This window comes from Caretta caretta, chromosome 1, assembly GCF_965140235.1.
Source record: "Caretta caretta isolate rCarCar2 chromosome 1, rCarCar1.hap1, whole genome shotgun sequence".
Lineage (NCBI taxonomy): Eukaryota > Metazoa > Chordata > Testudines > Cheloniidae > Caretta > Caretta caretta.
In genome coordinates this window covers 112,014,033-112,028,777 of record NC_134206.1, presented here as the reverse complement: position 1 = coordinate 112,028,777, position 14,745 = coordinate 112,014,033, and the positions used below count along the sequence as shown (strand labels likewise).

Genomic DNA, 14,745 nt, shown 5'->3' with positions numbered 1-14,745 from the left:
CTTCACTCACAACAATATAGATGTGCTAATATCTGACACTGACCTTGTGTGCAGCAGAAGAGGTGTGAGGATTTAAAAAAAAAAAAAAAAAAAAAAAATCACAAAACCAGAATTGTTGTTCAAATAATTAATGTGCTCAGAGCCCGTGAAATGAATGTTTTTTTATTATTCTAAATATTATATATACACACAAAGAGTGAAAAATATATACACACAGTGAAAAATATCTGCGTTTGTCATTTTTTAAAATTCTGTTTTTAAACCAGAGAAAAATTGCCAATAAGGCTAGAGTTTAAAGACCATTTGGAAGACAAATGTTTTTTAAGGAGCTTGAAAGATTAATACTTGTGGACGTAATATAGTGAGTGAGGGATTGGGGGCTCCAGGTAGCAGCATCACAGAATATGGCACAAATAGGAGTTTGAGAGTAAGAGGACATGAAGAGCATAGGTAGACATGTGTCTTGAGTGAGTGAACAGAGATGACTGGAAATATACGAAGGACCTGAGCTGTGGAGCACTTTGAAAACAAGGATGAGAAACTTGATTTGATTAATAGGGAGAGAAGAAGCCAATGAAGGGTCTTAAAATTGGTGGGTGGACCTGGGTATTATATTCCAAAATTAAAAACAAAACAAAAAAATAGTGGAAAGAATTACTATGGCTAAGGCTACACTACAGCTTAACTCAACATAAATTATGTAACTCAGGGGTGTGAATGAGCCACCCTCTCCATCGACATCACTTATGCCAACTTAAGCACTGGTGTGGACAGCGCTATGTCAGTGGGAGAGCTTGTCCTACTGACACAGCTACCACCACTCGCAGGGGCTGGAGCAATTAACCTGTGCAGCTGTAAGCTCTTTAGTGTAGCCATAACCTATGAAAGTAATGGAGTCCAGCTAACACCTCTCCAAAATGTATACTTAAAAAAAAAAAAAGCTATACATTTAAAATGACGTTGTTGCAGCTGTGTCAGTCCAAGGATATTAGAGAGACACGGTGGGGGAGGTAATATCTTTTATTGGTGAGAGACAAGCTTTCGAGCCACACAGAGCTTTTCTTCAGGTCAGAAGAAAAGCTCTGTGTGACTCGAAAGTTTGTATCTCTCACCAACAGAAGTTGTTCCAATAAAGGATATTACTTCCCCACCGTGTCTCTCTAATACATTTAAAATGTTACTCTGGAATTGAACAGTTAAGAGATCCAAGCATTTAACAATGCATACATTCCTTAATTGCTCACTATAAACCCTTAAGATCTGGTCCAAAGAATAAAGAGCAGAACAGCAAACAAAGGGTGATTTGCTTAAGTCAAGAAAGAGAGAGGGACAAAACCCCAACTCCTTAACTTAGAGACACTAGTAGACAGAAAGACCTTCTATGTAAGCAAAATGATCGGTTTCCCAGGATCTATTGCTTTTCAGTTTGGGAGCTTCCAAATTCTTTCTCTCTGAACTGGAAAGGAGTGACCCAGCGACCTCTCGGGGTCAACTGGCAGAGGGCACAGGAGGTGCATAGGGTTTTACAGAGATCCCCTGGGTCAGATATATTCATAATAGCTAGGGCCCTACCAAATTCACAGTCCATTTTGGTCAATTTCATGGTCATAGGATTTTAATATAGTAAATTTCACAATTTCAGCTATTTTAATCTGAAATTTCATGGTGTTATAATTGTAGGAGTCCTGAACCAAAAAGGAGGAGGGGGAGGGGTGGGTGTCACAGAGTTACGGTAGGGGGAGTAGCGGTACTGCTACCCTTACTTCTGTGCTGCTACTGGCAGCGGTGCTGCCTTCAGAGCTGGGCAGCCGGAGAGCGGAGGCTGCTGGCCAGGAGCCCAGCTCTGAAGGCAGAGTCGCTGCCAGCAGCAGCGCAGAAGTAAGGATGGCACAGTATGGTATTTCTACCCTTACTTCTGCGCTTCTGCTGGCTGGGCACTGCCTTCAGAGCTGGGCACCCGGCCAGCTACTGCTGCTCTCCAGCCATCCAGCTTTGAAAGCAGTGTAGAAGTAAGGTGGTAATACCATGACCCCCTGCAATTCCCTTTGGGTTCAGACCCCCAGTTTGAGAAACACTGGTCTCCCCTGTGAAATCTGTACAGTTTTGGGTAAAAGCACTCAGAAGACCAGATTTCACAAGGGGAGACCAGATTTCACAGTCCGTGATATGTTTTTCATGGCCGTGAATTTGGTAGGACCCTAATAATAGCTCACCAAACGGTGACAGGTAAGGTCTCTACCAAAAGCATCCCTGTGCTCTGAGTGTCCCTAGCCTCTGACTGCCAGAACCTGGGAGTGGACAACAAGGGATGGATCTTTTAATGATTACCTGTTCTGCTCATTCCTTCTGAAGCACCTGGCATTGGTCACTGTCAGAAGACAGGATACTGGGCTAGATGGACAATTGGTCTGACCCAGTATGGCCATTCTCGTCGCAATCATTGTGAAATGTATGTACAGATAAAATTTAAAGTTATGTATCTATTCTGAAAATTATGCTCCTAAAGCCTTGAAGTTATGGCAGGTCACCAGGAGGTGACAAACCTCGGAAAAGTCCCTTTCAGGCAGGAGGTTACAGATACAATACACAAATGGCCAGATGGAGGATAGGTATGCCTTACAGACTATGCCAGGGGCTAAATAAGAGACTGTGAAATCTACAAGAGAGGAAACCTACAGGAACAGCAGCAGGATGCCCTGTTTATGAGTAAAGGATTGTTTTGGTATATCTGACAATGAAAGAGACACAGTGGGTCTTTCACCTAGGAGACAGAGTGTTTGTGTCATGAAAGGAGGGTCACAGCCATCCTAGCTATAATGATTTTGAGTGAGCAATACTTTACAAGACACGAAAGTACCTTGTTTATGAAATCTAGGCTCTAGCATGTGTGTTATGATTTTATACGTAACCATTTGTTTCCAGTACTTCCATTTGCTACTATTTGACTCTGTGCTTTGTTAAATAAACTTAATACTTGATTTCATTATAACACACAGCACTTAAATGTGTTTAAGCAGAAATGTAATCTGAGGTGGAACTGGATAGCTGGGGTGTACCGGTACTTTGGAAGCAGCAAATCTGTGAATACTAATGTGTTCAGTGGACCAGGGACTGGACACTCTAAGGAGATGCTTGGGTGGGGGCTCAAAGGTTGAAGTGTGCCAATCACTAACCTGTAAAACAGTGGTCCCCAGACTTTTGAGGGTCACACCGCCTTCCTCCTGTCTGTGCCTTCCCCCCGTTACCTCCTAAGCCAGGGCCAGGAGAGGGACTATGATGGGGGGGCAGGGGGAGACACAGACAGGGGGAAGGGGACCAAGGCTAGGGCTATAGTTGGGGGTGGGTCTGGGCTGCGGCTGGGGGCTGGAGCAGAGGCGCAGCTGGGCTGTGGTGGGGGCTGATAGCTGGGCCCGTGGCCAGGTGCAACTCCACTCCCGGCCTTGCCCCCAACTTCTGCCCCACACCACAACAGAACTGGTGGTGGGGAGGGGCTGGGTGGCGCTCCCTCCCTGCCCCCGTGTTGGCTGGCCTGAGTCCCGCTGTGGCCCCCAGATGGTCCTCCATGCCTCCCTAGGGAGGCATGCCCCACACTTTGGGGGCCTCTGCAGTAAAGTTGACAGTGGGACCTGCTAGGACTAGAGGCGAGTGCTTATGTTGCCCATAGCCACTGGAATTGGGGAGCTGACCCATTGCAGGAACAGACAAGGCTTCCCCATGCTAAAGGCACATGATAGGGAGGTGCCTTCCAATCCCAAAAAGTGTCACAGCCATCTCTCCCCCAAAAGACCTTGCCCACTAGTCCACGGCCTTCTCTTTATAACATTGTTTCAGGAAAGCATACAAGCATTAAGTCAAGGGGACTTGTGCACAGGCTAGAAGTTAAGCCTGTGCTTAAGTGCTATCCTGAATAGGAATTCTTTTCTGAACAGGGACTTACATCACTGCTCTAAAGAGACCTTCACTAGTCCTTTCCCTTTCTACTTAATATATCTTTGTAGTATACTTCCACTAACCCCTCAAACACAAAACACACCAAAACAAAACCAAACAAAAATACCAAGCCACACACATTAATGGGGCATCACAGGCAACTAAATGGATTTGCAATTCACAGGCCAACCTACCATGGAGATAGGATGAACCAAATATGTTAAAAGATTTTTCAAAGAGTTAATGAGAGGGATTTTTTTAAAAAACCATAATAGTGTATTAAATGATAAGCAATTTATAGAGTGGAATGATAGTAGCTACTCCATAGTTAAGGTTCAGTTTATCATCCAGTTATAAGCTTAATTCTCAACAGTCCATACTACTAAAAGAAGCTACTCTGAAATTTCATGTTATAATTCACTGCAGGGTAGTCTTCCCCTCAAAAATTTGGAAAACACCAAAAAAGTAGCTTTAAAAATATGAAGAAATCCTATATTTTGAGGCATAAGCAAAGGGAATGGAATAAACATTCAAACTTCACTCTGCCTTTCATGATTTCAGTTTAAATTTTCAAAACTAAAGTTACATTAACCATAGCCCTTGTATGGCATTCCCTTGCTTTATTTAAAAAATGAAAAATATATATTACCAACTGAATTTGTAAATTTTATTATACTGAGACATCATATTTTAAGTCATATGAAAAAAGGAACATTGCCTTAATTTTGAATATTTAATTCGTTAACTGTAATGTCTGAACTGTAGCACATAGTGTGGAATTTAAATTACTAGTTTTATTTGAATGTAAGTAATGAAAGACTAGGGTAGGACAGAGAAGTGCTGAGAAGATCCTATACCAATACAGCTAAAATTATAATAAGAAACTGTTGATGTTCAATCAAGAAAATAAGAACAACCATACTGCAAACAGTCCAGCTAGTCCAGTATCCTGTCTCCAACAGTGGCCACATTGTCAATGGGACTACTCACAATAGTAAAATTAAACACATGCATAAGTGTTTGCAAGGTCATGGTCCAAGTTGCCCATATGGGAATGAGGAGCAGAAATCATCCCATTAAGGAATGTGAACTTCTAAAGAGACAAAGCTATCAAGTCTCACTAATTTTGGAGGAGACTGGGGGACATACGGGAATAGGTAGTGTAACAAACTGTCTCACTGGGAACAGATTTTAAACCAGTGTTTGACCAGGATTTGGCTGGTTTTGTCATAAATCTATTTCCGCACATGTGTGAAGGGGACAACTTTTGCTTCTGGATGTATCTGAAAGAGATTTTACCATGTTCTATACAGTTTCAATCCCTCTAGAGATAAGGAAAGGAGCAAAAGTTTGTAGTTTTCCATTACAGCAGTGGTTTCCAACCTTTTTATGCCCAAGATCACTTTTTGAACCTAAGAGCAGCCCAGGATCTACCCTGCCCCTTCCCCAAAGCCCCACCCACGCCCATCATCACTTGCTCTCCGGCATCCTCACTCACTTTCACCCAGCTGGGACAGAGATTTGGGGTTTGGGAGGGGGTGCAAGCTATGGGCTGGGACCTAGAGGTTCACAGTGTGGGAGGGGGCTGGGACACAGTGTTGGGGGTGCAGGATGGGGTATGGGGTGGTGGTTCTGAGAGGGCTGGGGCAGGGGGTGTCAGAGGGAGTGAGGAGTGCAAGCTCTGGGAAGGGGACAGGGCTGGGGCAGGAGGGGGTTCGGGGCGCTGGCTCTGGAAGGGCGCTCAGGGCTGGGGTGCAGGAGGGGGTACAGGGCGCTGGCTCTGGAAGGGCGCTCAGGGCGGGGGGGTGACCTCCCGCCGGGCAGCACTTACCTCGGAGGAGGGGGAAGAGCTGTGCATCTCACAGTCTCTCCGGAGGAGGGGGGAGCTGTGCTGTGTCTCTCGCGGTGTCTCTGGGGAGGAGGAGGAGCTGTGTGTGTCTCACGGTCTCTCCGGAGCGGACCCCGGAGGGGGTGGCGGGAGGGGGGGGTGGGCTGTGCGTGTCGGAGTCTCTCCAGGGCGGGCTGTCCCAGCCCTGCAGCCCCGCTTTTCGCTGTCACTTGCGAGTGGCCCGGCCCGGCCCGGCGCCCGGAACCCGCTCGCAGCTGTAGGGTCCGGGTCCCGCCCTCCCGGCGCAGGGGTAACCGGCCCGGCCCGCTCCTACCTCAGGGCGGCGGCCAGTCCGGGTGCCGCGGGCTCTCGCGTCCGGGTTGGGGCGAGGTGGCCGCTCTAGGCTCCGGCTGCCGTTGCCTCCATCCGCCCGGCTCACCTGCAGCGGGAGGCGCCGCAGACGAGGCCAGCCCGGAGCCCGGGTGGCGCCGCGTGCCGTTATCCCTGCTCCTATTGGGCGCCCGACCCAACCGCCTCGACGGCCCCCCTGGTGAGAAATGACGACACCGCTGGCTGCCAAGCCGCTACCACCCTTAGCGCTGGTTGCTGAGTGCAGATGCGGCTCCTTTAAGCACAATGTCACATGGGATTTGTAGTTCCTAGCTCGGCCTGCGATCAAACTGCCGCCCGTTTCGCGCGCAGTGCCCTCTGGGAGATGTAGTCCCGACTCGCCGGCGCAGCCCATGGTGGGTAACAGTCTCCGGCTCGTCGGCCCGGTGCATCATGGGAGATGTAGTCCCCTGTGCCCCTCCAGTCGGACGCTGAGTTTCCAGCGCCTGTGGCGCGGCGACGAGGCGGGGACTTGCTGCTCCCAGGGAGGCGGCCGGGGCCTAGGGCCCGCTCGCCGCTCAGCGATAGGTGGCTAAGGAGAACCGGTGCGCGCCTGCGCAGGAGGCGGCGGCGGCGGCGCTGGGCAGTGAAGTTGGTCAAAGCGCCGGGGATAAGATGGTAGGTGGGAAAATACCTCCCAGCCCCCCCCCCCCCCCGCTTCTCCCGATCCCAGCGCCCCGGCCCTGCCCGGAGTGGGCGCCGCGCCCGCCGCCCCTGCCAGCGCGGGAGCCGTGTTTCCTGCTGCCGGGGTCGGCGGAGGGAAGGTCACCGGGCGGGGGGCCGGAGCGAGAGGGACAGAGCAGCGCGGGGGGGCCCCGCCAGGGCCGGGGGGGGGGGAGTGAGGGTCCAGCGGAGCTGGGGGGCAGAGCCCGCGGCGTGAGGCGCCCGGCCGGCAGGGTCCTGCAGAGGGCGGGGAGGAGCGAGGCTGTGGGTATTTTGAGAGCTGAGCCTGGCAGCAGCGGCACGTACTTGCCCTTCTTTGGGCTTTGGGCTTCCAGGGCAGGTGGCTGGAGCCGAGTCCCTCCCTCTCCCGGTGTCCGTCTGTTGGGGGTGGGGCCTGGAGTTCGCGGGGCCTTGGGAAGCACCGAGGAGCTCCCTGCTAGAGGGGGCGATTTAAGTCGGCTTGTGGGGTGTCTCTGCGTTTGTGCTGCACGTGTCTGTGCTGAGCGTGGGGAAGGTGGTTGAGGGAGCTCCAGGGGAACTCCCTCCGTCCCCCAAATCTCTTGGAGTGGTTCCGCCACCCTCGTTCCTCACTGACTTGCTCGGTGTTGTTGTTTTGTTAGGAAAGAAAGTTAGACGAGAATGAAAAATCATCCATGATATGGAAACCCTCTTTCAGCCCTAACTGTGAAATCACAACTGTGACTCCATAAACTGCTGTCAAAGAAGGGTATTGTCACTCTCCTCAGGAAAGGCTGCCGTAGTTGAGCTAGCAAGTTTTCTTCCAGCCCACCACAGTCCCCAGAGAAAGTGAGCCTAGCGAGTACAAATCCACTGCACTGGAAACAGTTCTAGCAGGATAATACCAACGCTTAAATTGTATTTGGGCACCTAGATGTGACTATGATTGGCAAAATGGAAATGCATGTATAGATTGTTATTGGAATAAACATTTGATTGAGTATAGGGGGAATATATATTTGCACATGCAAAAGAAAGCAGGTTTATGTCCCACTGAGCAACATTCCAAGGCCATCACCGCTGTGCAAGTGCATAATTGGAAAGCCCAGAAAAGCAATAGGAATTTACAATTAATAAAAAGGTGATCAAAGCTATTTTACAAAGAGTCCAAATTAGGCCTTATCTTGCAACATCTGTTTTCAATAGATGATATATTTTAACAATTTTTAAAGTGGTGGTGATGAGCCAGATTGTAGTTTTCAAGTCAGAGTACATAAAGCATGTCACCTCATTGTGACCTATTACAAAATATACATACTATGTTGTGATCATTTAGAAAGAAGACATGCTAGAAAAAATGATTTCTATATATCTTTTTTAAAAATAAAGACTCTGTTCACGTATGTAATTTAAACTGTATTTTGGAGAACGATTCTGCATTGGCAGAGAGGTAAAGTGAATGATCTTTTTCCATCTCTGTCCTTTTGAAGCAGAAAAGAGACACAGGTTACTTGAAGTTTGTAGAACTTATATATATGACATAACTTTTAGTTTGCAGTGTTGTAGCCATGTTGTCCCAGGATATTAGAGAGACAAGGTGGGTGAGGTAATATCTTTTATTGGACCAACTTCTAGTGGTGAAAGCTTGTATCTTTCACCACCAGAAGTTGGTCTAATAAAAGATACTACCTCACCCACCTTGTCTCTAAAAACTTTTAGTTGTCATGGTTGTATCACAGATTCCTATTGTGAAGTGACCCAACACTAAATTAATTGTAACTTAGAAAGACACTTGTTTAAATGTGTACACAAGATTTTATTGTAGTAAGATTTGATATATTTCCACTTCAAGGAAAATTTAGGATTTTTAAAAATATAAATAGATGTACACAGTATCTCCAGTAGGGAAACAACAAAGATAATTTAACGTTTCCTTTGAAAAATCAATTGCAATTATTTCTGTGGCTATCAAGGTGTTCCCATTTTATGAGTATCCTTTTCTGTAGTTTTTCAATATTTAGAAAATAACTTTATGAAGGAAAGAATGAAATCTGTATCTTCTGCATATGATGCACTTCTTGTCTTATATGACCATCTGCAATAATTTTTTAATGATATGACTATATGTAGAGTGTGTAAAAGAGATAAGGGTGGACTAGAAGATGTATGAATGTTTATACTGTAGTGTCACATTGAACATGAAACAGTGATGTGCAGTAGAATACATCATAACAGCTTGTTCTAGTACTCAGGGATCAGCAAGTCAATGCATCGCTTTACACTGTTGACTTAAATACTAGGGTGAGCAGATGATGAAGTGTTTACCCAGATAACTTAGTTATCTACCCAGAAACATAACTTGTACTAACTATGATGAGTAAAACAGATGTATTGAAACCCAAAGAGAGTTTGGTTTTTAAAAAGTTACTTTAAGTACAGCAGAGAATAATGGTAAAACACATTGGTAGCAGATTTTTGCTCTCTTTCAAACCTCTTTCCCCTCATTCCTGTATTCTTCAGAAGTATACTCTGGGAATGTAGAGCTATGGTTTGCCGCAACTCATTGCCATTGAGAAAAACATTTCATGTTTCGTATAAGCCCTATTTTCTACTGAATAACAAAGTAACCAATTGCATTGGTTGATATAAACATCTCTTCTATTGTCAGAACATATTAAAGCTTTTGATTAGATTTACAATAACTTTTTGGAAACTCATAATAATGAGTAAATTTCTTGCTTGGCTTCTTTACCAGTTTTATTTTCTTTTGAGTTCACTTTTTCTGAAAGCAACAATGAACAGTTCCCAGTGTTAAAATTGAAAAGTGCTTTGTAACTTTAACTGTCTTAAATAATTAACTGGAAAACACTATTGTTCATTAGCACTAGAAATTAATTAGGAAAACTCTTAAGTCAACTGTTAAACTTTTCAGATATTTCTCAAGGCCTTTATTTACAGAATCTCTGATTTTTGTATGATTCATACCTTTGAAATGTATTTTATCATTAATGGTAGACTTATTTTCAGCAAATAGACCCGATTGTCATAACAATAGTATTTTAGAGTTTATAACCAAATAAATTCTGAATTTAATGGGAAATATCTGGAGATCAAACAGTTTTCGTACAAAACAATTGTGTGTACGTGAGCAGTAACACAAATTTGAATTTATTTTTGCCAGAATATTTGCTACTAAAATGTACATACAGATGCTGTCATTTCAGTTTCCAGAAGTGCTGCCTTTTTAACTGCAGAAGAGCAAGGCTTTGTCTTCCTTTAATTCTGAAGTGAAAGTTGTCACACACGGAGAAAACTAAACCCCTTTAAAAGATAGGCATTAGTAGTAGAATGCTGAAACAAACTTCTGGATTAGCTTCATTGGCTTTCCTGCTTCTTTTGCATCCCAAAGCATAAGCTTAAATCGTCTCAGAAGGACAAGGTCCGCCAGTTTATGGCATTTACCCAGGCTGGTGAAAGGACTGCTATATATTGCTTAATGCAGAATGAGTGGAAACTAGAAGTGGCAACAGACAACTACTTCCAGAACCCAGACTTGTACTACAAAGAATCCATGAAAAATTCAGTAGACAGAAAGAAATTAGAACAATTGTATAACAGGTACAAAGGTAAGGATCACTTTTTTTTTTCACTATTTCATTTGAATTACGTTTCTACTTTACATTTTTGCCACTGATGACATCTTTTAAGACTGCTAATGCAATATCCTACTTTTAATTGTCTATCTGTATGAAGCTGTAATAGGAGGTTCTCTGGAATGTAAGGCTGGTTTTTCTTCTTCTTCTTGCATGTCTTATAACGTTCACTACGGAAGTCCAAAATTTTATTTTATAAACTATAGAACACCTTAACAATAGGAACTACTGCCTATGAAGTTAGGAAAAAATGGACTAAAATCAGTTACTTTTGGACTTGACCATGGCTCTGTACAAGCACGTTATGCATTGTATTTGATCTCTTGTCCATGACATTTGTTAAGGAATTTTGGTATGTGATGTTACTTTGCATGGTAAAATTATGGCTGTAATTTCTCTATTAAATGTTTAAGTATAGTTCAGATAAAAGGGGGTAATCTTTTATTTTAAACCACAAGAACACTTTCAGCTACAAGAAAGGGTCTGATAACACTATCAAGCAAGGAAACTCAGAATTAAGGTTGAAACTCCATCCTTAATTTACCCTTTGTGCTTGCATATTACATCATAAACGATATGCCAGACCACCTGCTGTTTAGATATGCTAGGAAAAACATACTCACAAGGAAGTGAATTAAAGGTGGAGTTGTGTTTTATTTTCCATTTCTTTTTTATTTTATGGTAGTGTTTAAAAGAAGAGGAAAAATAAAAGGGGAAAAAATGGCCATGGAAGTGTAAGAATTGACGTGATCCAGTGTAAGAGCTCCTTTTGAAATGTTAATATTTTATATTAATGCATGTAAATGTTTAATAAATAGAATGAAGCAGCTCTGATCATTACTATCTGTTGCTTAAAATCTAAATCTTCATCTAGAAATTCTTTTAAATGGATATTTGACCAGACTTTTGTCTAGTCTAAATCCTTTGTAAACCTACTGTATGGTTATGCTTTTTCCAAAATTACTTTGTATGTACATTAGTCTCTTTCATATTAATAAATACACTATTTTGAAAGGTTTTAAACACCATAAAGTCTTGTTCCATATTACAGACAGATGATCTTCAAAATTTCATTTTAAAAACAAAAGGTTGCATTGAGTTGTAGGAGCACAGAGATTCCGGCAAAACTGGAACATTTGTGTGTACTTGGTTTAATTTTGCTTTTATTTATATCAGTCCTTTTCTTGGCTTTTGTTTGCCAATTTTAAAGGATGCTGAGGTTAAATATAATATATATGAAAAAATCCTGAACGGTTACCTATAGTTGAATACTGAAGGAATTTTATGAATCTTATTTAGCTTTCATTATTTGTGCTGTTTACTTTTCTACTTCATTTAACTTTGGTGAAAGAAAATAGTCTAGTCAGTTTTGTTGTTTTCATGCATCAGCACAATATTGCAATGTTGTTAGGACTGAAAATGCTGTTAGGGCATATGTAAATCTAAACAAATTTTCAGATAAATTAATAAGGAAAAAATTCATCATGAAAGCGTTTCTATTCATATTGACAGGTTTCAGAGTAACAGCCGTGTAGTATGCATCTGATGAAGTGAGCTGTAGCTCACGAAAGCTCATGCTCAAATAAATTGGTTAGTCTCTAAGGTGCCACAAGTACTCCTTTTCTATTCATATTAGTATTTTTAAACACCTTTTTATTTTGTTAAACAGAAACTAAACTTTGTATGTTAGCTGCCTGGCCAGGGTTCCTTTTTAAGCCCTTAGAAAGGGTTTGCTTATAGAACCTGAAGAAAAATGTGTAGATGCCATCATGTTTGAAATGTGAGATGACACATCTTTCATTGTCCAACTGTACTATCCTTTCTTAAGTGTTTTTTGCTTATTTAATTAATAACATCCAAATCAAATCAATGCATGTTCATTTTTATTATTCCCTCAGTTGCCCAGATATGTGAATAATAACGCTAAGAGTGGGATCTTGTCTTCTTTGAAACCAGTGGGAGTTTTATCATTGACTTCACTGGAGACACAATTTCACTAAAATATTTTAAGAATAATTTTAAAACTTAATAAATCAAGATATTCTCTTGGAGCCTGATCCTTAAAACACACTAGATAGCTTTACTCTTTCCTTCAACGCTCAGTTCCATCGATTTCAATGGAATTACACCCGGGAGAAAGATAAGCAAGTAGCAACTGTTTGTTGCATCAAATCCTTATTTAATTATTGGCTACTTTTAATTTTTAGTCATTCAGAAACCTCTGGGTGATGCTAAAATGAAGCTGCATTTTAAGGCCCTGATCTTGCAAGATCAGGGTCTAATAAAGAATGGAACAGTTGAAGTCTTTACCAGTTAGTTATCCAAAATATGAAACTTAAAAGAATATTTAAGTTGCATTTTAATTGTAGCTGCAATATAGTAAGCTATTGTAATTATAGAAAGACATAGGACTTGTTGCATCTAAATTTGGGGAAAACAGTTATGTATTTTGAGTAGTACATATTGTATATGAAAAATAGAAGGGTAAGTTTGAGGATACTACTTATGTGTTTGTAACCATAGTACATTTTTAAGAGACTCCTGTATTATAGTCTAATTCAGGGGTTCTCAAACTTTTGTACTGGTGACCCTTTTCACATAGCTAGCCTCTGAGTGCAACTCCCTCCCCCCACCCCTTATAAATTAAAAACACTTTTTTATATATTTAGCACCATGGTAAATGCTGGATACAAGGCAGGGTTTGGGGTGGAGGTTGACAGCTCGCAACCCCCCATATAATAACCTTGTGACTCCCTGAGGACTCCTGACCCCCAGTTTGAGAACCCCTGGTCTAATTGATATTCTATAGCAAAATAAAATAGCTGCCATGCCTCTATAGTACAGTAACTGCTTTTTAATAATTTCTTAGGGTCAGACTAATTAAAAATCCAATATAATTTTCATGAAGGATTTGTTTGGGGGGTTTGTTTGTTTGGGGTTTTTTGTTGGATTTAGTTTTCCATATTTAAATGTTTATAATTATGGTAGTGACATAAACTGACACTGGCAATTACAATGTGTGGCTCTATCCTAAGTAGTAACCACTTCTTATTAAACAGTTATGTATGTCACAGTGCTGCTGAATGGCCTCATCGAGGTTGAGGCCTATTGTGCTAGGCACTAAATAAATATCGTGTCTCACTGATTTGGTCACTCTGCAAGTATTAGAAAAACAAACAAAAAACAAAAAAACAACCCCTCACTTCCTGCCTCCTAAATTAACCCTGGGCTCTGACATTTAGATAAATTCTTCCCTTCTCATACATCACTACCAGGATAACGAATCTGTAGGCCAAATTTGGTGTTTCTCCTTCACCTGTTGCAGTGTTCTAACCTGTAAATGCCTTATCTTCTTGTGCATTTTATAGCACTTTGAGTATAATCAATTTCAGTATTTCCTCCCTATAGTTAGGCAGTTCCACCTGTTGTTTTTGTGGGTCTTTCACAAAGCAATGGGGAGAAGGGAAAAATATCTAAGGGGTAATCGTTATTTTTAAAAAACTAATAAAAAACCCACAAAAATTGGCAGGGGGTCTTTGGAAGATATAACTTTTAACTCACTTTTTGAACTAGACTAGATTTCAAATTGATGTCCTAATTAAGAATGAATATATTTGAGAAGTACTCATACAATAGCTTCTGCACTGCAGCATATCAAAACTGTTCAGATCATTAGTCTGAAGGGAAGTTTTTAATATGTATTGTAATACTTTTTATATTTTTGACTGCAGACCCACAGGATGAAAATAAAATTGGTATTGATGGAATTCAGCAGTTTTGTGACGATTTAAGCCTGGACCCTGCCAGTATCAGCGTCTTGGTCATAGCATGGAAATTCAGGGCAGCCACTCAATGTGAATTCAGTAAAAAGGAATTTGTAGATGGCATGGCAGAGTTGGGGTGAGTGTATCAGTTTTCTGTGTAGTTCAAAACTTTAGGGCCTGAGCCAACTCCCACTGAAGTCAATGGAAAGCTGGATCAGACGTCAAGCTTTTAAAACATTCCATGGATTTGCTCCGTGCTACCCTTAATTTAGACTGAATTGACTTGCTCTCCAGTCTCCCCTTCTCCAGTCTACATCCTCCCTGTCACCTTCCTCTAAGTTTGTTTGTTCATTTTTGTTCACTTGTTCTGGGTATTTATCTTAATAACATCTTTTTTTCACATCTCATCTTAAGTCTAATTTTTCTGCTTCTTTGCCATTTCCTCACTCACTCACTATAGCTAGTAGGAAAATACTTCTATATGTCAGCTTCATCTTATTTTTTCCTTCCCCATACGTCTTTCCCTTTTATTTGTATGATAGTTGCTGTACCCAGTTCT

The 14,745-nt window shown here is 42.2% G+C and overlaps 2 protein-coding genes across 5 annotated transcripts in view; one reads left to right on the top strand and one right to left on the bottom strand.

Moving 5' to 3' along the window:
* The window catches only part of SLC9D1 (solute carrier family 9 member D1), a 74,035-nt gene extending 67,640 nt beyond the window's left edge, over positions 1-6,395 (bottom strand). Inside the window, exon 1 of one of the 2 annotated variants that reach the window (XM_048855983.2) lies at positions 6,093-6,395. The gene's annotated coding sequence lies outside the window, so the exon portion shown is untranslated. The remainder of the gene's footprint in view (positions 1-6,092) is intronic. The other variant, XM_048855984.2, reaches the window with a different exon arrangement.
* An 87-nt stretch (positions 6,396-6,482) lies between these two features.
* The window catches only part of DCUN1D2 (defective in cullin neddylation 1 domain containing 2), a 58,169-nt gene continuing 49,906 nt past the window's right edge, over positions 6,483-14,745 (top strand). Inside the window, exons 1-3 of one of the 3 annotated variants that reach the window (XM_075129975.1) lie at positions 6,483-6,504; positions 10,179-10,395; positions 14,154-14,322. In XM_075129975.1, coding sequence (XP_074986076.1) covers positions 6,502-6,504; positions 10,179-10,395; positions 14,154-14,322 — 389 coding nt within the window. In that variant the 5' untranslated portion in view covers positions 6,483-6,501. Of the gene's footprint in view, positions 6,505-6,573; positions 6,767-10,178; positions 10,396-14,153; positions 14,323-14,745 lie in introns of those variants that run through there. The other 2 variants (XR_007357450.2, XM_048855988.2) reach the window with 2 other exon arrangements.